The sequence below is a fragment of the Schistocerca serialis genome, chromosome 1, assembly GCF_023864345.2.
Source record: "Schistocerca serialis cubense isolate TAMUIC-IGC-003099 chromosome 1, iqSchSeri2.2, whole genome shotgun sequence".
In the NCBI taxonomy this organism is placed as follows: domain Eukaryota; kingdom Metazoa; phylum Arthropoda; class Insecta; order Orthoptera; family Acrididae; genus Schistocerca; species Schistocerca serialis.
Genome location: NC_064638.1, coordinates 561,394,678 through 561,417,945, shown reverse-complemented (window position 1 = coordinate 561,417,945; position 23,268 = coordinate 561,394,678). Strand labels below are relative to the sequence as shown.

Genomic DNA, 23,268 nt, shown 5'->3' with positions numbered 1-23,268 from the left:
AGAGTACGCGAAAGAACTTGTCCCCCTTCTAACAGCCGTGTACACCAAATCTCTAGAGGAACAGAAGGTTCAAAATGATTGGAAAAGAGCACAGGTAGTCCCAGTCTTCAGGAAGGGTCATTGAGCAGATGCGCAAAACTATAGACCTATATCTCTGACATCGATCTGTTGTAGAATTTTAGAACATGTTTTTTGCTTGTGTATCATGTCATTTCTGGAAACCCAGAACCTACTCTGTAGGAATCAACATGGATTCTGGAAACAGCAATCGTGTGAGACCCAACTCACTTTATTTGTTCATGAGACCCAGAAAATATTAGATACAGGCTCCCAGGTAGATGCCATTTTCCTTGACTTCCAGAAGGCATTTGATACAGTTCCGCACTGTCGCCCAATAAACAAAATAAGAGCCTACGGAATATCAGACCAGCTGTGTGGCTGGATTGAAGAGTTTTTAGCAAACAGAATACAGCACGTTGTTCTCAATGGAGAGACATCTACAGATGTTAAAGTAACCTCTGGCGTGCCACAGGGAAGTGTTATGGGACCATTGCTTTTCACAATATATATAAATGACCTAGTAGATAGTGTCAGAAGTTCCATGCGGCTTTTCGCGGATGATGCTGTAGTATACAGAGAAGTTGCAGCATTAGAAAATTGCAGTGAAATGCAGTAAGATCTGCAACGGGTAGGCACTTGGTGCAAGGAGTGGGAACTGACCCTTAACATAGACAAATGTAATGTATTGTGAATACATAGTAAGAAGGATCCTTTATTGTATGATTATATGATAGCGGAACAAACACTGGTAGCAGTTACTTCTGTAAAATATCTGAGAGTATGCGTGCGGAACGATTTGAAGTGGAATGATCATATAAAATTAATTGTTGGTAAGGCAGGTGCCAGGCTGAGATTCATTGGGAGAGTCCTTAGAAAATGTAGTCCATCAACAAAAGAGGTGGCTTACAAAACACTCGTTCGACCTATACTTGAGTATTGCTCATCAGAGTGGGATCTGTACCAGGTCGGGTTGAAAGAGGAGATAGAGAAGATCCAAAGAAGAGCGACGCGTTTTGTCACAGGGTTATTTGGTAAGAGTGATAGCATTACGGAGATGTTTAGCAAACTCAAGTGGCAGACTCTGCAAGAGAGGCGCTCTGCATCGCGGTGTAGCTTGCTGTCCAGGTTTCGAGAGGGTGCGTTTCTGGATGAGGTATCAAATATATTGCTTCCCCCTACTTATACCTCCCGAGGAGATCATGAATGTAAAATTAGAGAGATTCGAGCGCACATGGAGGCTTTCTGGCAGTCGTTCTTCCTGCGAACCATACGCGACTGGAACAGGAAACGGAGGTAATGACTGTGGCACGTAAAGTGCCCTCCACCACACACCATTGAGTGCCTTGCAGAGTATAAATGTAGATGTAGATGTAGCGCTCATCCCACTGCAACTGTCAGGGATCAAGTTATGCCAACAAGTTATAGTGCTAATCTAATTGCATAGAGAAACATAGGAATCACTTCTGGATTGCTTTATAGACAAAACAAAGTGACCACTTTGGAAAAGAGCCAATGCTCCTCCTCAGATGCTACTTAATTACTGTTTAAATAATACTTCCAAGCACATAAGTAATGTTACATGAAACATTATTAGCTGTCTATGTACTGACAAAGTCAAAATCTGTTTAAAAGATCATTGGTGTTAAGCAGAATGCATCTCATTAAGACCAAGTATTCTCATAAATAATAAAAGGGATGATTTATAAAGAACTGTTTAACTTTATTTTTGAATATCAGGGTATTTTCTGTTTCCTGCCAGGTGTCTGCTGCAGCTTGCAATCCTAGAACATAAAACACCGTTTTTAAACCTATACATATATAGTTAATCTGTATCGGAATTGTATGTGTGTGTTTGAGGTTTACGGGCGCTAAACAGCGGGGTCATCAGCGCCCAAACGCATAAAAACAGGAACACATGCAGTGAAGGGACTAAGACGAACAGCGAACAAGGGGAACAGCTAAAAGACACAGACCTGACGCAGTTCCAAATCCTCACATACAGAGGCAAAACAAGAGGAGAAGGAGTGCACTAAAAAAAGGAAAGGAAACACAAGGAAGGGAGGACAGAAACCGAAGGGAAACAAGGAGGTATTCGTGACTGGCGGACCTCTTACCTAAAATCTGGGTGAGCCAGTCATCCAGCAGCACATTAAAACCCTCTCCCTAAAATCCGTGGCAACAAATTGGACAGGACACAAAACCGTAAAACCTTAACCACAGACATTGCGTCGTCTTTCAAAATAGAGGGCAAATCCGGTGGCAAAGAAACCACCACCCTCTGATCAGAGAATAAAAGACAGTCAAGTAAAATGTGGCGGACAGTAATCTGGACGCCACAAGCACTGCAGATTGGGGGATCCTCCCGCCGGAGTAAAAAACCATGTGTGAAGGGACTGTGCCCGATGCGGAGGCGAGTGAGGAGAACCTCATCCCGCCTGCATGACTGGTAGGACGTACGCCATGGCCGCGTGGTGGCCTTGACCAGACGCAGCTTATTTTCACCGACTGCCAGCCACTCCTCTTCCCACTGACGCATAACGCGAAAACGCAGGAGGGAGTGTATCGGAATTATTTTTATTTCTGGTATTGTGCCTGTGAACTGCAAAGTTCATCCTAAATTCACTTTTGTTGTAACCCACAAACACCATTAGAGAATAATTGTGTACTGTAAGACTGCTACTTCCACAAAGTATGCAGGAGAACTTCTGTGAAGTTTGAAAGGTAGAAGGGATAGAATTGGAAGTAAAACTTTGAGGATGGATTGTGAGTTGTGGTTGGATAGCTTAGTTGATAGTGCACTTTCTTATGAAAGGCAGTGTTCCCAGGTTTGAGTTTCAGTTCAACACACAGTTTTAATCTGTTTGGAAGTTTCAACCATGTTTTATGTACAACAGTAGTAGATGCAACTTATTATTTCAGCAATAAAATAACTGTCAGTGAGAGAAGTGAAGATGATATAGGAAGATGATGTAGGTTGACAATAGCAATAAAAGCTTTTCTAAATCAGAGAAATGTGTTAAGACTGAATTTATGTGCTTAAGAATAAACACGACAAGGTTATCTAAAAAGCTCCTACATGATACTCATCTATTAATAATGCCCAGCATTATTGTTCATTATCTTTGTGGAATGCAGTATATATTTAACCAATTTTTGATTTGTTCTTTGTGTATAACTTTGGGGAATAATAAAAGGACATGTAAATATAGCTTTTCAGAAAGAGAAACAATAAATCAAATTCAGGACCATGCAGAAATTGAAAAGAAGATAGGTAAAATGCAAATGCAGAATCTGTCTGGAGAAACTAGATTGCGTCAATATGATGACACATGGGAAATACAGGGCTCTACTTCATCTGAAAATTGCTGAACAGCCTTGTTAGTAGCTTTAGTTAATAAATAGTTTTCATATATAAGGTGAAAATGACACTTTAAAAAAAATCATTACACTGTGTATCCTTGCAAACACTTCACTTTTTTAACAAATTTCATTTCTGCTGGTTCACTTCCCTTCTTCTAGAACAAAATTATGATAGCTCTTTCAGTGCTATATGTATTTCTCCCTATCATCCATGTTCTCTGTAAATCATTACCTGAACATTCATTATATATTTTCCATTTTATTTTTTCACTTTTTTTCTGTGTGTGCTACCTCAAATTCTAACTACATGTATCTCTCATCCATTCATTTTGCTTTATTTGTATACTTCTGTGCAAAGCTTACTGTACACATTGATGATAAAATCCCTTTATAATATCAAAATACAAAGGCAACTGGTGAGATATCTTCATCTGATTTGTATTATTCATTCAGTGGTTATAAAGTTTTTAATACCATTGCATTTTCATGTTTCAGATAACCTGCTCATGGATGAGATATAATAAAATGAATTCCACACTAAATGGCTTCTTCTCAAAAGAAGGCACAGTGTGTGTCATTTTTACTAAACAAAATCAGACCTGCAGACCCAGCAAAATTTCAGAAGTAAGTACGGGAGAAATCCACCATCACTTCAATCAATTTGTGTGTGGTACAAGACATTTATGGAGACAGGGACTTTGTTTGACAAAGGGACAAGTGGCCAACCATGAATTTATTAGGAAATCATCAATTGTATAAGACAACCCTTCAATCATTCTCCAAAAAAGTCCATCTGTATTGCTGTCAGACAATTACGATTACCATGTTTAACAGTGAATCAAGTTGTACACCAGAATTTGCAACTCTTATGCAGTTGTTACAGATACTTGTCCATTACCTAATGTCTCATAATGCACTTGTAAGATTTACAGACCAAATAAAAACACATGCAATAAAATGATAAACCATGATGGAATGAGTTTGCAGTTAATATGTTAGAACAAATGTTTTTGGAGGAAACATTCTTCACTTGTGTTTGTGTCTTTCAGTGCAACTGAACATAGACAATATCAATATCTGGAGATCAGAAAACCCTGACGTGACTATGGAACTAAGGAGAATTAGTGGTGTGGGATCACATGTAATTACATCATTGGTCTACTTTTAGTCTGTAAGACTGTGCACATGTTTACTTAAATCATTTGATAGAATAGATGGCACTACAACTACATGACCATCAACCCACCATAGTTTTCCAGTAAGATGATGCATGTTTCTGAGTTCCAAAATGGAACATTTTCAGACCAGTGGATTGGAAGGGGTGGCCCAATTCCCTGGCCACCTCATTCACTAGACATCACTCATCTAGGCTTATTTCCGTGGGGTGATGTTAAAAGATATAGCTATGGAACAAAAGCGTGGTAGATCACTGATCTTAAACAGAGATTTACTGTTGACATTACCACCATTAAGGAGGATCTGTTACTGTGAACTTGTCAAGGAACTGAGTTCCAACTTGATGTGCTTTGTCCAGATCAGTGTGCCCATATAGGGATGGATTAATTGGGACAAAAACTTAAAGATATGTGTCTCATTTGGTACTAAATTACACATATGTCTTTTCATTGATTACAAATTTTTGATTCAGTGAAATCATGAAACTGTCAAAGTTGCACAGAAGTTTGTTTTTATTTTATAGGCAACCAGTTTTGGAACTTAGTCCATTATCAAGCCATCCACATCAGTGCTACAATAATATGTGTACACTGGCCACATTGCTTTTGTCAAAGGCTAAATGTGAGGTACTATTTGCATACAACAGTCCAGTGCTGCATGTAGCTGGTTTGTTCCATTGGATGCAGTGCTGGACTGTCATACACAAATAATGCCTTGCAATTAGCCACTCACACAAGAAATTTGGTCAATGTACACACATTATGGTAGCACTTATGTGGATACCTTGATAATGGACTAATATCTGAAACATGTCAGCATTTAAATAACAACAAACTTCGGTGAAACTTAGGAGGTTTCATAATTTCACTGACTCATGGTAAATTGCTGCTTAATGCCTCCCAGCATGCTGTAAGCGAAGAATTTTTTTCATTTCTAAAGAGACTTTATGGTACACATTGTATGTGATCTGATTTTTCCTTGTACAGTTACTACACTCCTACATTTTCCTGCCATCTGTTGCTATACAAGTATCTTGCTGTTGTCAGATATATTAATCAGTAGTTACAATCATAAAAGGATGTAATACTACTCTACTCCTACTCTGCACAGCCTCTTTTACAGTTTCAAATACATCAATCTCTTGCTCTTACCCAGCTAATCTGTGGTTTATATGCCTCATCTGTCAGTTTCCACTCCTCCAGACTTCTCTCCTTCTATAAAATCCTGCAGTTATCTGCCCCTCATGTTTCCTTGGATGGAATCATCTGCCAAGCCAACTTCCAACTGCAACAACATGCCAGACTTCACTTCAAAAAACTATTCCACCTTCTCCTAAGCTACCTCACCAGTGTGCTTCTGCTCCTGTCCCTCTGCAGCTCCCTAAGCAGCCACATTATCAACCATCATTTCTCTCCTTCAAACCAAGCTTGGCCAACCTCCTTAACATCCCACAGCTTTCACCACTGCCCCCACATCAATAATAACGCATAATCACAAGAACCAGTCACAACAGTGCAGTGTTCTCAACTTCTTGTCTAAAGCACTCTCCCCTCCTGAATTATCTGTATTTTCCAAGGGTTTCATGTTTCAGCCTAAACCTGCATTTGATCCTGATGCTTTGGTGAAGGACCTACTTCCCTTCACACGTAGTGTCAACTGGAAACATCATTTTGCAACCCAATCCCAAAACCTTTCCAACAGCAAACCTGTCATTGAACCCTGCCTTGAACAGTTCTGACCACTATCCCAACTTGGTCCACCACCACTACCTCAAAATCACCCCTTCCAAGCCGTGCAAGAATTTATCACATCCAGCATTGCTTCACAACCCTTTTCCAGGCTCCTACACACGATGCTAACCAACCCTCTGCAAAATTCCAGGCTCTGCCTTCCCTTAAAACTGATGACTCTATCATTATCCTCCCAACAGACAAAGGATCTACCACTGTGGTACTTGACCAAAAGGAGTATGTTAGTGAAGGTCTACGCCAGCTGTCTGACACCTCTGCATACAGCATCTGCCATCAAGATCCCATCCCTGTGATTCAAGATGACCTGCAGTCCCTCCTAAAACCCTCAGGCCCCTCACAAGGGCTAATACCTCAATCCAAGAAACTTTTTACCCCACCCAAACCACGCACCCCATATTTTACCTTCTTATTAAAATTCACAAACCCAATCATCCTGGCCATCCTATAGTTGCTGGCTTCAAAGCACCCATTGAACATATATCTTCTGCATTAGTTGATCAGCACCTGCAACCCATAGTGCAAAGATGTTCCTCCTATATCAAGGACACCAACCATTTCCTACATTGTCTGAAATCGGTGCCCGTCCCACTCAGACCACACACCTTCTTGTCACCATTGATGCCACCTCCGTCTGTACAAACATCCCCTACACACATGGTCTGTCTGCTGCTGAACATTTCCTCAGACAATGCCCACCTGATCCCAAACCTATAAGATCTGTCCTGGTCAGCTTAATTAACTTTATACTCACCAAAAACTACTTCACCTCTGAGGGGCAAACATACAAACAAATCAGGCGTATAGTAATGGGAACCAGGATGGCTCCTTCCTATGCCAGCCTTTTCATGGGTTGCTTGGAAGTGGCTTTCCTGGGATCCATAAGTCTTTACCCTCTGGTTTGGTTTAGATACATTGATTACATCTTTGCCATATGGACTCATGGTGAGGCTGACCTGTTAAAATTCCTGGAATCTCTGAATACCTTCTCGCAATTAAATTTCACTTGATCCAACTCTGAATCCCATACCACCTTACTTGATGTTCATCTCATCCTCATCAAAGGCCAGCTACACACTTTTGTCCACATTAAATCTCTTAACAGACAACAGTACTTATACAGGGCTATTACAAATGATTGAAGCGATTTCATAAATTCACTGTAGCTCCATTCATTGACATATGGTCATGACACACTACAGATACGTAGAAAAACTTATAAAGTTTTGTTCGGCTGAAGCCGCACTTCAGATTTCTGCCGCCAGAGCGCTCGAGAGCGCAGTGAGACAAAATGGCGACAGGAGCCGAGAAAGCGTATGTCGTGCTTGAAATGCACTCACATCAGTCAGCCATAACAGTGCAACGACACTTCAAGACGAAGTTCAACAAAGATCCACCAACTGCTAACTCCATTCGGCGATGGTATGCGCAGTTTAAAGCTTCTGGATGCCTCTATAAGGGGAAATCAATGGGTCGGCCTGCAGTGAGCGAAGAAACGGTTGAACGCGTGCGGGCATGTTTCACGCGTAGCCCACGGAAGTCGACGAATAAAGCAAGCAGGGAGCTAAACGTACCACAGCCGACGGTTTGGAAAATCTTACGGAAAAGGCTAAAACAGAAGCCTTACCATTTACTATTGCTACAAGCCCTGAAACCTGATTACAAAGTCAAACGCTTTGAATTTTCGGCGCGGTTGCAACAGCTCATGGAAGAGGATGCGTTCAGTGCGAAACTTGTTTTCAGTGATGAAGCAACATTTTTTCTTAATGGTGAAGTGAACAGACACAATGTGTGAATCTGGGCGGTAGAGAATCCTCATGCATTTGTGCAGCAAATTCGCAATTCACCAAAAGTTAACGTGTTTTGTACAATCTCACGGTTTAAAGTTTACGGCCCCTTTTTCTTCTGCGAAAAAAATGTTACAGGACATGTGTATCTGGACATGCTGGAAAATTGGCTCATGCCACAACTGGAGACTGACAGTGCCGACTTCATCTTTCAACAGGATGGTGCTCCACCGCACTTCCATCATGATGTTCGGCATTTCTTAAACAGGAGATTGGAAAACCGATTGATCGGTCGTGGTGGAGATCATGATCAGCAATTCATGTCATGGCCTCCACGTTCTCCCGACTTAACCCCAAGTGATTTCTTTCTGTGGGGTTAGGTGAAAGATTCAGTGTTTAAACATCCTCTACCAAGAAACGTGCCAGAACTGCGAGCTCGCACCAACGATGCTTTCGAACTCATTGATGGGGACATGCTGCGCCAAGTGTGGGAGGAACTTGATTATCGGCTTGATGTCTGACGAATCACTAAAGGGGCACATATCAAACATTTGTGAATGCCTAAAAAAACTTTTTGAGTTTTTGTATGTGTGTGCAAAGCATTGTCAAAATATCTCAAATAATAAAGTTATTGTAGAGCTGTGAAATCGCTTCAATCATTTGTAATAACCCTGTATTTTGACAGTTGCCATCCTTTCAATGTCAAACTTTCCCTCCCATACAGCCTTGGCATTTAAGGCAAATATATTTGCTCACATGCAGACTCTTTCTACATCTACATCTACATCTACATCCATACTCCGCAAGCCACCTGATGGTGTGTGGCGGAGGGTACCCTGAGTACCTCTATCGGTTCTCCCTTCTATTCCAGTCTCGTATTGTTTGTGGAAAGAAGGATTGTCGGTATGCTTCTGTGTGGGCTCTAATCTCTATGACTTTATCCTCATGGTCTCTTCGTGAGATATATGTAGGAGGGAGCAATATACTGCTTGACTCCTCGGAGAAGGCATGTTCTCGAAACTTCAACAAAAGCCCGTGCCGAGCTACTGAGCGTCTCTCCTGCAGAGTCTTCCACTGGAGTTTATCTATCATCTCCGTAATGCTTTCGCGATCACTAAATGATCCTGTAACGAAGCACGCTGCTCTCTGTTGGATCTTCTCTCTCTCTTCTATCAACCCTATCTGGTACGGATCCCACACTGCTGAGCAGTATTCAAGCAGTGGGTGAACAAGCGTACTGTAACCTACTTCCTTTGTTTTCGGATTGCATTTCCTTAGGATTCTTCCAATGAATCTCAGTCTGGCATCTGCTTTACCGACGATGAACTTTATATGACCATTCCATTTTAAATCGCTCCTAATGCGTACTCCCAGATAATTTATGGTATTAACTGCTTCCAGTTGCTGACCTGCTATTTTGTAGCTAAATGATAAGGGATCTATCTTTCTATGTATTCGCAGCACATTACATTTGTCTACATTGAGATTCAATTGCCATTCCCTGCACCATGCGTCAATTCGCTGCAGATCCTCCTGCATTTCAGTACAATTTTCCATTGTTACAACCTCTCGATACACCACAGCATCATCTGAAAAAAGCCTCAGTGAACTTCCGATGTCATCCACAAGGTCATTTATGTATATTGTGAATAGCAACGGTCCTATGACACTCCCCTGCGGCACACCTGAAATCACTCTTACTTCGGAAGACTTCTCTCCATTGAGAATGACATGCTGCGTTCTGTTATCTAGGTTATAGCAGTACACCACAATTCTCAACTCAGCCTTCACTGGATGTAATTATCCCACCAATCTAGTTCAAAGGCACATTTCTGGGGCCATCACATCCAATCCTGGTGTGGTTGATCCCTCCAAAAACCAACTTCGGAGCACACCACTTGTCACTCAACTTTACCCTGGTCTGGAATGTATTAATAAGCTATTTTGACAAGGCCATGACTTCCTAAAATCATGCCCTGAAATGAGATCCATACTGTCTGAGATTTTGCCTACCACACTTAGAATAGCTTTTCGTTGCCCTCTTAATCTCTGCTATTTCCTTGTCAGACCCTATGCTCATTCTGCACCCATCTCTCTATCCTATGACTCCTACCCCTGTGACAGTCCCCACTGCGAGACTTGCCGTATCACCTGTACCATTCCTCTAACTGGCAAGGCATATGCTATTAAAGGGAGAGCCACCTGTACAATAACACTTCATTTACCAAATGTCACATAAAAACTGTTCTGCCTTTTACATTGGCGTGATGCCACCAAATTATCAGCTAGGATGAACGGGTGTAGGCAGAGAGTGTATACTGCCAACATACAATATCCTGTTGCGGAGCATGCTCTGTAACATGACAGTAGTGACCTTGGTGCCTGTTTCACCACACATGCCATCTGGATTCTTGCACCAGACACCAGTTTCTCAGAAATTCACACATGGGAGCTAGCACTGCAACATGTTCTTGGTTCTAGCGACCCACCTGGCCTTAATTTATGTTAATTCCTTCCATCTCAGCATCTCTTCACTGTAACTACTCCTTTCTTACCTCTTTTTTAGTTTTCTACATTTTTCATTTTCTTACCTGTCTATTTTTCACTGTCCCACCTCTGTTGTTACATACAATGCAGATAGCTTTTCACTCTTATTAACTCATACACGGTACTTTAGCAGTGATATCTGTTTTGCATATTATCTTCTCTTCCATCTTTAAGCTCTCAGGTTTTCAAATCTTGTCTGGTGCAGTCCCCAAGAATCATTCTTTCCTTCTTATCTCCTATGGCAAGTCTCCCATAGTTCTGGGTGACTTTTCTGAAATCCACCCCTTTTCCTAGATCTCTACAGTCCTTTTCCTTCACTCCTCTTCCTTACCCATCAACTCTTCTGCTGGATTAAGGAGCCACTGGCTCCAAAAGCTTGCATAATTATAACCTCCTTTTATGTGTGTGTTCTGCCACTGCCTGATGATGATGATGATGATGATGATGATGTTTGATTTGTGGGGCGCTCATCTGCGTGGTCATCAGCGCCCGTACAAAGTCCCAATTTTTTGACAGTCCAATTTTTTTCACAGTCAGATCTAGCCACTGTCACAAATGATGAGGATGATGATGAAATGATGAAGATAACACCCAGTTCCTGGGCAGAGAAAATCCCCAACCCGGCTGGCAATTGAACCCGGGACCCCGTGATCCAGGGGTAGCAATGCTAGCCACTAGACTGCTGCCTGATAAGTAGATTTTTTATCTATACAGTTACATTATATTGTCAAAAATGTATTAGTTTGATATTTAAAATACACATTTGTATCTCAAAAGAGAAGTTATTCACTAATTTTTTGATCATAGAAATAGTTTCATAGCTTTCAAAGCATAATTATGTTTTGCATACTGTGAAAATAAATACCTGTTTTCATAGTAAAAGCATCATTGGATAAGATGGATATTTTTGTAATAAATAAATAAAGTACACATAAATATTTTATTCTCACTTTCACAATCATCATTTTCAGCTTCATTAGTTTGTGCTGTAACATTATTGATGATTTAAAAATTTTAATTAGTTACATACATTTCTATAAAATATCTTGACAGTTCGGCACTGGTAACAATTATAAAATTAAAGGGTTCAATGGTATCACATAAATTGACTTCTTATTGCTATCTTTGACCAGATAAAAGTAAGCATATTCTAACCATGGAATTTGTCAAAATATTGTGTTCCTTACAAAAAATAAATAAAATAAAATATCACTTAGCTTATTACATAAGCATACTAATGTTATGTCAGTTATTCTCTTAACACAGCCATTTGTTTCAAATATTTCAATGAAAATAGAAAGTAAAATGAAATCATTATTATATCTGTTTCATTAAAGCTGCACATCAAATGAATAGCACCTCTTCTGGCATGAGTATTTTAACAGCTGTCCCCTGCTCTACAAACAAATTCTATTAATTCGGTTTAAAACTTCATTAATCCCAAATTTATATTTTATATCACAGAAGCAACCACTCCTTTTAACAGTTGTGCTTTATAAGCACTATAACTTTCATTCAGCAAATGTTAACAAACATATATCTTTTTTTTTTAGACAAAATTTTGAGACAGTAGAGGAAGGAAGCTGTTTGGATGTGCTCCAGTTATGCTTAATATAGACTCAGAAACTAAAGCCAAGATTTTTAAACTTTTCTATGTGTAGCTTTCCAACAATGGACTGAAACTTTCTTATTCTTACAGAAATTCTGTAAGAATATTTGACAGATATGAATGTGCAGAAGAAAATCACAACACATGTAAATTTCAGACTTCATTTAAAACAATGTTGCTTAACAATTCACATATATCATAATCTATATTTGTTCTTAAATAGTATTGTCAATAGCTTAAGTGTTAAATACATTTTCTTAGATAAATGTACTTTCCCATTATGTCTTTCTACAGAAGTGATGTGTGGAATGGACATATTTACTGTGGCAATGGAGGAGCAGCCACAGCATCTGGTTTCTCGTCTTGAGTTTTACTTGCATGATTTGCTTCCCAGTCTTTTAGATACTGAACAATCTCTGCATGACCAAATGTTTCAGCTTCATCAATTGGGAGATTCCCCCACCTGCAAAAGCGTTCTTTTTTATTCAGTGTTCACCAGTTAAAAATAGTCTTCATATTTCATCACACAAAAGAATTTTAAAAATTGTGAGTTGCACTGAAACAACACTCCCAATACAACTGAAAGCAACTCCTTAAAATTAAAATTTAGTAGTAATAGCAGAAAACAAGTAGCAGTATCAAATCATCACCATGACGGCAGAAATGAAAATTAGATTGCTAAAAGAAGAGAACTATTATCCAGCTGGGGCCCAGAACATTATAACCTAGCAGCTATCTGGGAAATATCAAGTCTGCATGAAGCCAATACCTGTCGTCCCCAAACAATTTCACAGCTTCTCCAAAATTTGAGGACAAAGCTCCAAATGTGGCGTCAGTAACAGGATCAGATATGTCTATTGCAAACAAGGAAGTAGCCTCAAACTGAGTTTGTGTTGGCGGACTCCCAGATACAAAAAATCAGCCAGTGACAATAGAACTGAAATTGAGCTTAAATAAAACCAAGATCCATTCAAATTTACAAGAGTCAAAAACATCAAAGAGATATCAGCCTTTCTGTTCAAGTAAGAAGTCATGATTTTTAGTGGCCACAGAAGAAGATAGTTCCGTCATAGTCTTGCCTGCATGAAGGTAAGTGTCCAGTAAAATGTGCCAGTCCAAAGCAGTCAAATTTCACCCTAATTCATTAAATATTTCAGTCCATGTCAAATAAGACAAATGAAATTGAAGTATTGCTGCCCATATACTGAAGATGATGAGTTTCAGATAGGCACAGCAAAAAGACTTTCACAAATAAAGATTTCACCCAGTAAGGCCATCACACAATGTGTGAGAGCTGCATTTGCTTGAATGTGTGTGTAAGTGCCTGTCGTCTATTTTTGACAAAGGCCTTAGGGTCTGAAAGCTTTATTTGTGTCAGTCTTTTTGCTGTGCCTATCTGTGACTCAGCATCTCCACTATGTAGTGAGTAGCAACTTTCTTTTTCATAATATTGTTACATTCCATCCTGGATTTTCCATTATTTGAATATTGTTGTCCAATGAATGAAACATGTATCTATAATGAGCTTCAGTGAGCACTTGTCAACCAAAGAAACTATAACCTAACAGTGCTTTATGGTTTTAATTTGACAATATATTTATGTAGAAAAACTACTGCTATTGAAGTAACATGTGTATTTGTTTGATAAGAATGGAACTATTCATTGAAAGTCTACCTATAGAGCATGTCTTTGAAGTATCTGTGATAGATCTTACTATTTTAAAAATACCTACTTTTCTTCTATACAGAAGTCCTGAAAGAAACACAAGCACTTTCCTTAGAAACTGGCAAATGGCCTTCACTTCATCAAAAAACTTAATAAAACTGTTATAATCTGTAGACACCCAATATTGATTTCAAAAGGACTCTGTGGGCAAACTATAACAGAATGCCTTCTTTGAAACATACCAGATCCCTGATCAGAGTTAGCTCCATCAGTATGCAGAAGCATGGATATAAGGCTGGAAATATCAATAAAGAGTATACTGATCATTATGCTAAGTTCACTATCCTTCAAACCAAAATCAGCCAGCAAAAAGGGTTAGGGGGGACAAGAGAACTAGAGAACACAGAACAGGAGGGCACATGGGTTATGTGTACATATTTGAACACTCATTTATAAAGTTGCTTTCTAGAAATCCTACCTTCATTTTCAGTGCCCTTTATCCACCCAAAACGGGCCCATGACTGGTATCGTTCTTCTCCCATTCCACAGAGAACTCACCATACCCTTATATAGGCTATTAATACAATGAGGTTGCCACTCACAGGGGCATTTTAAAGCTACTTGCAAGTCCCCCTACCATTCCCCCCAATGGAATGATCTGTATACACTATCTGTCTGTGTTTAGTGTAAATTGCATTTTTTAAAGTGTTTACCAATCGTGTATCTGAAGCAGGATGTGGGAACCAGCCCAATATTTTCCTACATATGGGAAAAGGTGACATTTTGCGATTAGAGGAACACTTAAATTCGCAACCAGAAAAGTGCAGAAATAAAAAAGTTGATTAACACGATGAATACGGCACACATGACAGCTGAACACAGAGTTTGACTAGACAAAAAGTCAAGTGATAATTACAACACATGTAAAATACAAATCAAAGCATTACTCGTCAAAAATGACACATGGGGATCCACCTCTGGAGACATTCCACAACATGCAGTTACTGGTGAGAGTGAAATGCTCTCTGCTGTGGAAGCTGCTTACAAAGCATGGCTAGTGACAAACACAAAAGCAAAAGCAGACTTGATTTTATCCATCCATCCCACAGTGTTGAAGTAAGGAAGGAATTGCACTACATCACATCAGGTATGACTTAAACTAGAATCAGTTTATACATCCAAATGACCTGCTCACCAAACAACCCTGCTCAAATGCCTCACACTTCACAAAAAGGAACCTAGTAATGATGTGACGCATCATCTTACTGAATACTTCGATGCTGTGGACAAGTTATAAGCAATGTATGTTGACATAAATGGTGCTCTATTGTCAATAACTGGTGCTCTGTTGCCAATAACATTGCTCTTCAGTTTACCAGACAGCTACAACAATTTTAGATGTGCTACTGAATCCTGTGACAGTTCACCAGATGCCGAAATGCTAAAAGTAAAAATCTTGAAAGAGCACAATGCAAGTATTCAGAAACACAATAAAAGTGTGAGTGTCGCAATGTTCATTAAACTGAGTAAACATTTCATGAACAAGTCAAAAAGTTTTGTGAATACAGTGACAAATTCAAAGAAAAATAAAAAAAGGAAAAATCAGTGTACAAATGCAACTTTTGTAAAATGAAGCAACACAAAGAAGATGAGTGTTTTTTTTCTCCCAAAAAGAAATTAAGTGTGCAAGCAGCAAGCATTGTCAACAAAGCTCATTGATGTTCCACTACGAATGGCTAGCTCAAAAGTTTTGTGATTCCAACATTTTTTGGCACAAAGACAATGGTTGCACATCAGACATGTGCAACAATTCAAAAGGGTTCACACAGGTGACAGAAACGGAAGAGAATTCAGTGTTTGCAGACAACAGTGCTACACAAGTAACAGCTAAAGGTGACACACATTGCAAACACAGCCAGTGGTGCCAGCCCCATAATCCTGAAAAATACTTTATACATGCCAAAACTTGTAGCCAATCTCATTGCAGTAGCAAAGGTTGTGGATAACACTACACAGTGACATTTGACAAAACTAATGCAGTTGCATGAGATACTAAAGGTAAAGTCAAATGGATTGCAAGTAGAGTTGGTAACTTGTTTTATTTACAAGAAAATCATGACAAGGTATGTATTACTGCTGTGCCAAAAGTTACAAAAAAGTGATATGTACATCTGCATTGTCAATTAGGCCACCTGAACTCATGAGATACAATGAAGATGCTCAAAAATGAGTATGTGATAGATGTGATATTCAGTCATGTCGATCTCACTAGATAAACTATGTTTCTTGAAGGAAAAATCATGTCCATTCTCATCACTAAATGAGCAGGGAACTCAAATGGTCTTCTGGAATTAATCCATTCAGATGTGGGTGGGCCATCGGATGAAACATCTCAAGTTGGTGCAAGATATTTTGAGATGTTTATAGATTACCATAGGAGATGGTTTCAAGTCTATTTCCTTCAACATCAAGGAGAAGTTGTCAGCAATTTTTTTGAATTGAGAAACCTAGTTGAGTACTGCAATGAAAGAATGGACTCCATCCTCAGAATATCAGGAATACAGTAATGTCTAACGGTTCCACATAAACTGCAGCAAAATGGTGTCACCAAATGAAAACACCATTCACTGGTTAAAGGGACTCATTGCATGCTGCTTGAATCAGGACTACCAATATCATTTTAAGCCAAAGCAATCTACACAGCTAACTAATCTGAAATCATTGCTTAGCTAAAGGACTCTCTGGTGGCACTCCATATGAGTGGTGACTAAAGGGAAAACCTGACGTATATCATCTTCATACATTTGGTCAAAATGCAGTCATCCTGGATAAACTGCCAAACCAAGGAAAGTTTCATCCTAAAGGCAAAGGAGGGATTTTGGTAGGCTATTCCAACTGTTCAAAAGCCTATCAAGTATAGGTACTGAGAGATCACAGGATTCACATGTCAAGAGATGTGAAGTTCCTTGGTCATGACACTTGTTAGCCAAACAAACTTATGTGGACATCTATGAAAACAAACCAGTTCATCGCCAAAAAGGAGGCATCAACATGAATTCCATTGGAGTGGATTTCAAAGTTAATACACACACTGAATCAGAGCCATTGTCAGATGATGAATCATTCTATGGCTTTAAAGAAGACAGCCTTCCAATCACTACAGACCAAATATTCATCTCTGTTGATGACTTATCATGAGATGAAGACAATAATTCTTCAAGCATCACACTTGCTCAAGTTTGTGCCAGATGTTTCAGTTCATAGTATGAACTTCACTGCAAATATAACAGAGGTCAATTATCAATGATGCATTACATGGTCACATCATCAAGAACGATTTGAGACTATATATGATGAAACCAGGTCACTTGTGAAATTGAAAAATTATTTCTGGAACATTGTAGTCAGAACAACAAATGAAAGGGAAACTGACTGTGGGACTTCATATATCAAGCTCGACAAGAGTATCAGCCATCAGAATATATGATGGTACTAATGATGGCTCTTTCTACACTAAAGCATGAGAAATATGTTGAAGGACTTCAGTCCTGGAACCAAGAATGTAAGCCTCAGTTTTTAATTTACAGTTGTCTGTAAAAATTAGGGGGCATGTTGAGATCCAAATTTTAGTGACATGTAACATCTTTGGTGCCAAAGATGTTGCAATGCATATGTTTCCAAGTCTGTGGTTCCTAGTTGCGTGTTATTTTCTGTACAGTGAGTTATGAATACAGTTGTTCTGTAATTTGCATTTTGCCTATAATGTTCAAACCACATCGCAACAGAAACTATTCTCGTCAATTCCAGAGGAAGTATTCAAATCCTTACACTGGAAAAATAAAGAAGGAATCTATATTAATGGAACATATATGAACCATCTTCATTTTGATGATCACATATTCTAGATTAGAAAACCTAGTGTCATGCCTGATACGGTCATCATTAAAAAAAAAAAAGTAAAGAAAGAGGTCGAAATGTGCAGAAAAACATTGTATCTACTGCTAAAGATGGCCCACACTAAATGCTCACATGCAAATCAAGAACTGATTATTGAGTTTGTAACACAAAGCTCTGATTCAAATATTCAAGTCAAATAAGCGTACAATACAACCTTCCACATGTATTCGAAAACAAACCGAGGATGGACAAGTAATCAACACTGCTGTAACTCTAGGAGGGTCAAAACACATGAATAGTGATAATATACAGTCAAGAATCCATGGAGCAACGCAACATCGATGTGTGAACAATACTTCCCCTGACAAAATGAAAGCTAAACAAGAAAATAGCATTGTGACACCTAATACAAATACAGACTGGTGAGGTTCATTACAGGAAAAGAACTGATAGATAAGCAATTCTAGTCTGCTACAGCAGAACAACAAACCAACAACATCCATGAAATGACTCAGAATGTACATGAAAACCCAAAAATACTATATAATATGGCACTTAAGAAACATGTAGAAAAAGGAAGACCTACACACCAATCATCTTCCATAGGTTCAGTCAGAAGTACAAGTGTCAGGGACAGCAAAAATCTGATAATAGGCACAGGTGACGAGCAAGGAGTGCTATTTGGAGAGAAAAGGGCATGATTTCATTTAGGAAAAGTGAAAAATGGCACAACAACTCAAAATGTAATGAGATTTCTGGAGAAAATCTGTCCAGGTTACAACAACTTTCAAGTAGAGAAACTAGAAACTAAGGGTGTGAACAACAGCTTCAAAATTGTTGTAGACTTCCATCTAAAAGATAAGCTAATGGACACTGCCATATGGCCCAAGAATGTTGTAATAAGGCGTTTTTTATCCCAGAGATCAACCAATGCCCCAGTAAAATAAACCTGAAATCAAAAATCGGGACCATGGACTATCAGATAAAAAGGAACATTGGTGATAACAGTAATATTATTTAGTTATAGCAAGTGCAAACTTACAGTGCTTAAGAACCAAAGTGGACCTTTTATCGTTCTTTGTAGAAGTGAAACCAGATGTTTTATGTATCTGTGAGCACTGGTTGACTGAAGCAGAGGGTGACTATTACAAATCTGTTGAGTATTTGGATATGGCAAATGCATGGTATAGAACTACTGCAACTCATGGTGGTGTGTCCATATATGGAAACAAAAATCTTAGTGTAAAGGAAATTGATTTAAAAAACTTTTGTACAGATGTGGATCTTGAACTAGCTGCATTAATGTTACCAAACATAGAGCTCACTGTTATCTCTGTATATCATTCACCTGATAGTAACTTTGAAAACTTTATTGAACTCATGGATAACTGTTTATCTTACCTTACATGCCTTAAATCTAAACTCAAATTGTGTGGTGACTTCAACATACACATAGGGAGTGGAAGTACTAAAGAGGGGTTCTCATGAATTTAATGAACAGCTATGGGTTGTTTGTAGCAAAGCAACTCCCAACAAGAGGTGTTGCATGTCTAGACACAGTTGTCACAACCTCAGTACTTGGGAATATAATATCAGTATAACTGAACCAATGATTGCAGACCACAGGAGCTTAGTATGGAGAGAAAAAAGTAAATTGCAACCAATCACATGGCACTCAAGTTACACATTCAGTAAAAGGGTTATCAAAGAAGAAAGATTTAATGACCTTAAAGGAGCACTGTCTAGTGTAAACTGGCAACAGAAATTTGCAGAATCAGGGTCCAATGACTCATTTGAATGTCTGTTCCAAACCTTAAGAACAAAATTTGATGAAATTTTCCCAGAAATCCGTAAGAAGAACCCTGCGAGCAAGTCACAAGGAAGGGAAAAAACCATTAAAGGGAAGATATGGTATACATCTGGGCTAAAGAAATTACAATGCATCACCAAAATATTCAGAGACCACATGAAAACAGCCATAGATCTTCCAACTAAAGACTTGCTTCACTGTAACTATTTAAGAGCCAAAAACATCTACAGAAAGGCAGTGGAGGATGCAAAAAAGAAACACAATGACAAGTTCATTAAAGAGGCCCATAATCCATGTAAAGCAGCATGGAATATGGTAAATGAGCACAGGAAGAAGCCTACTTCCATCTTAAATTCTGGTAGTCCTGATGTCTTCAACCAGTACATTGTTAGGTAGTGGATATTACTTTAAATGAAATTCCAGTTTCAGGCTTAGATCCCACAAGCAATATAAAAAGTGTAAGCTGCACATTCAAAAACTGGGAGGAAATACACCCTGAGGACCTTGCAAAAATAGAGAGGTTCTATAAGTGTTCAGAGTGTCCAGATATCTATGGTGTGCCCTACACAGTACTGAAGAAAATAATACCAGAGCTTGCTCAGCCACTAGCCACAGTAATTAACAACTGTTTATCTTTGGTATCTTCCCAGATTTCCTGAAGGTGGCACGGACAGTACCAGTCTACAAAAAATGCGGCTCATGCAAAGTGCCCAGCTTCAGACCTATTTCAATAATACTCATTCTTGCTAAAGATATAAAATTACTTCGAAAACATTAAACTCTTCCAGGACACACAGTATGGTTTTTGCAAGGGAGAGTCAACAATTACAGCAGTACTGGACTTAATCACAAAGATAAGGGAGGGGTTTGAAGATAGAGAGAGTGTGACATTGACATTCTGTGACCTGAGAAGGCATTTGATTGCATCTCACACAAGATACTGATTAATAAGCTCAAGTTTTATGGTATTGAAGATGCAGAAACGGGGAGCACAGGAAGCACTGAAGACAAATAGTATCAGTGCATGGAGCAACCTCCCAAGAGCAAAAATTGGAGCATGGTGTACCTCAGGGATCCGTCATGGGACCTATCCTGTTTCTTATATATGTCAATAATGTAAGTTGTACCTACGACATTCTACAGTTTGCTGATGATACCACACTCTTTGCCAAAGGGAAAATGGCTGAACAAGCTCTGTTGGCAGCATATGTGCTCTTTGAAAGCATTAAAGAGTGGTTCATCGAAAATAAAATAAAAATGAATCAGGAAAAAACACAACACATGATATGCAGTCTCAGCAATGTCAGCTGCCAGGATAACATGGGGGCTGTCAAACTACTAGGCTTTATGACAGACGGCAAACTGACAATGAACAATCACACAAGCTCTCTCGTGTTATATACCTGCTAAAAAGACTAAAAGGTGTATTACCTGACCAGTACCTATTAAGAGTTTATTATGCACTCTTTCATAGACATATTAATTATGGTCTGCTGTTATGGCGACACACTGCAGGTTGTAAGGAGGCGTTAATGTCCAAAAAAAGCTCTCAGGATTATTACATCAAGTAAAAAACAGGAGCACTGCAAAACCTATATTTACCAGGTTAGGAATAATGACAGTATTCAGCCAAAATGTATTTCTATGCCTCAGCAGTGTAAAGGAAAACCAAGGTGATTTCAGCATGAGGAAATACATTCATAATCAGGACACCCACAACAAGAGGAACATTGAAGTACCAAGTTGTCGACTGACTGGAACGCAAGACAGTTTTCCAATGGTAGCCCTAAAAATGTTCAATACACTGGACCGAGAAGTGCCGTCTCTGCCACTAGGACTGTTCAAAAGGACAATTGCACAGGACTTGAAAGAACACCCATTATATTCTGTTGGGGAATTTTTCAATATTGACCAAAGTGAATGGACAAAATAATATTGTCTTAATATGTTATATCTGCCCTTATTGTTAATACGTTTCTGTATTTTGTGTAAAATTGTAACCAAATCTTACATATGTAACGCTGATGCAGTCTGTCCAGTCATGACTGGTAAATGATGCAGACCTAGTAATGAAGTTGTGGCGTCCATAGGTCACATCGACCACGTAAAGCATGATCTTTGAACTCTAACTGCTCTGACGAGCCGCATGTTCATGTTCCAGTCAGCCTTTGTACCTTGTGCAGTGTACACGTGTATCTTTCTTTGTGCTGAAATATATGTATATATAGACATTTATGGGAACAGTTTGTTGTGTATACTGTTATCCATATTCCCGTTTCCCATATTGGTGACCCCGAAGTAATGGACAGTGATTTGAGGTCTCCAACGAAGTTAACCTCAAACTTTGCAGAAGTGGACGATTTCCAGAATTGTGTAACTATCGATCTCTCATGTTGTGTTCAAAGGAATCCAAATACGCACATGTGCTTTGATCCTCTACACACCACAACGTGGTTACGGTAGTGCCACGTGCAACGCCGCCATTCATGGAAAACGTACATGCGGTCAACTGCTATCAAGCTATGCCAGTTTTACCTTCCTCACAATTTAATAACGGGCATTTTTATACATCAAATTTGCCAGGCTCAACCACCAGATCTGTCACCCAGTTTTTCGGCCATGTGGGTTCGAGCACACCCGATGGCACTTCGCCATCCAGGAACGTTGTACCATGACAATGTGACCGCCAGCAGGTTTCACCAGTGATTTATGGTCCTACCACACAGGGTGTGTCTCCGATGTGCACAGAATACTCTCGCTGTTGCCACACCAAGTACTAACCCCCCCCTCTCCCCCCTGCCATCCCCCCCCTCACTCATGGGAGACCTCGATTCCGACCATACGTCCGCTTGCTCCTTCCTCAGTACCATCTGCGCCTGCCACGTCGGCCTTCTGCATCATTTCTGAGGTGGATAATTTAAGTACTGCGCCGTTAACTTCTGGTCCAGTTTACAGGCCTACTTCACGTGCCGCTCACCCATTCGTTCCCATGGTACCAACCGTGCCTGCTGCGTCGTGCTTCTGTGACTCATCAAGGACATTGCAACTGGCTGTTGTTCAGGATATGTTTGCTAGTAGCATGGCCACACCAGTAGTGCTGGGTTACTGCCACCACCAAAATACGAGTTCGTCAAGAAGACAATATTGGACCAACACGCCTGCTCACCACAGGAATTAATAATCTAGATCCTGTACGAGGAACACCTGGGAGACTGCACTCTGTCACAACTCTGGCGCCGCCTTCAGCTACTTGTGAGTGAAAACATAATGCCGGACGTTACCTAGTGGGTGGTATGGTCTGCCAAGTTACCTACCAACCTGCAGATACACCTGCTATCACACTCCTTCAAGTCTATAAGGTCTCGCCTTCAAATCACATATCAGCTGTATGCACTACTGCGACAAAAACAACCAGCACACCTCTCACCACTGGTTGGCACTACACCGCCTGTTTACAGGCTGTCTGCGGGCAGAGGTAGGGCTCGTTCCGTCTCCACGCCATCTACACTACTGGGCAGTACTCATTTGCTCTCTCCTCTTTCCAAACACTCAAGAATTGCACACGCACCATATGTCCCAGTTTACATTCCGGAATGGATCAACAAGGA

At 39.7% G+C, this 23,268-nt stretch overlaps 1 protein-coding gene across 4 annotated transcripts in view; it reads right to left on the bottom strand.

Moving 5' to 3' along the window:
- Positions 1 to 11,604: 11,604 nt before the first annotated feature.
- LOC126475570 (glutaminase kidney isoform, mitochondrial) overlaps positions 11,605 to 23,268 on the bottom strand; it is a 125,491-nt gene continuing 113,827 nt past the window's right edge. For all 4 annotated transcript variants that reach the window (XM_050103476.1, XM_050103478.1, XM_050103479.1 and 1 more), the window contains one exon: positions 11,605 to 12,750. In XM_050103476.1, the coding sequence (XP_049959433.1) occupies positions 12,606 to 12,750 (145 nt within the window). In that variant the 3' untranslated portion in view covers positions 11,605 to 12,605. The remainder of the gene's footprint in view (positions 12,751 to 23,268) is intronic.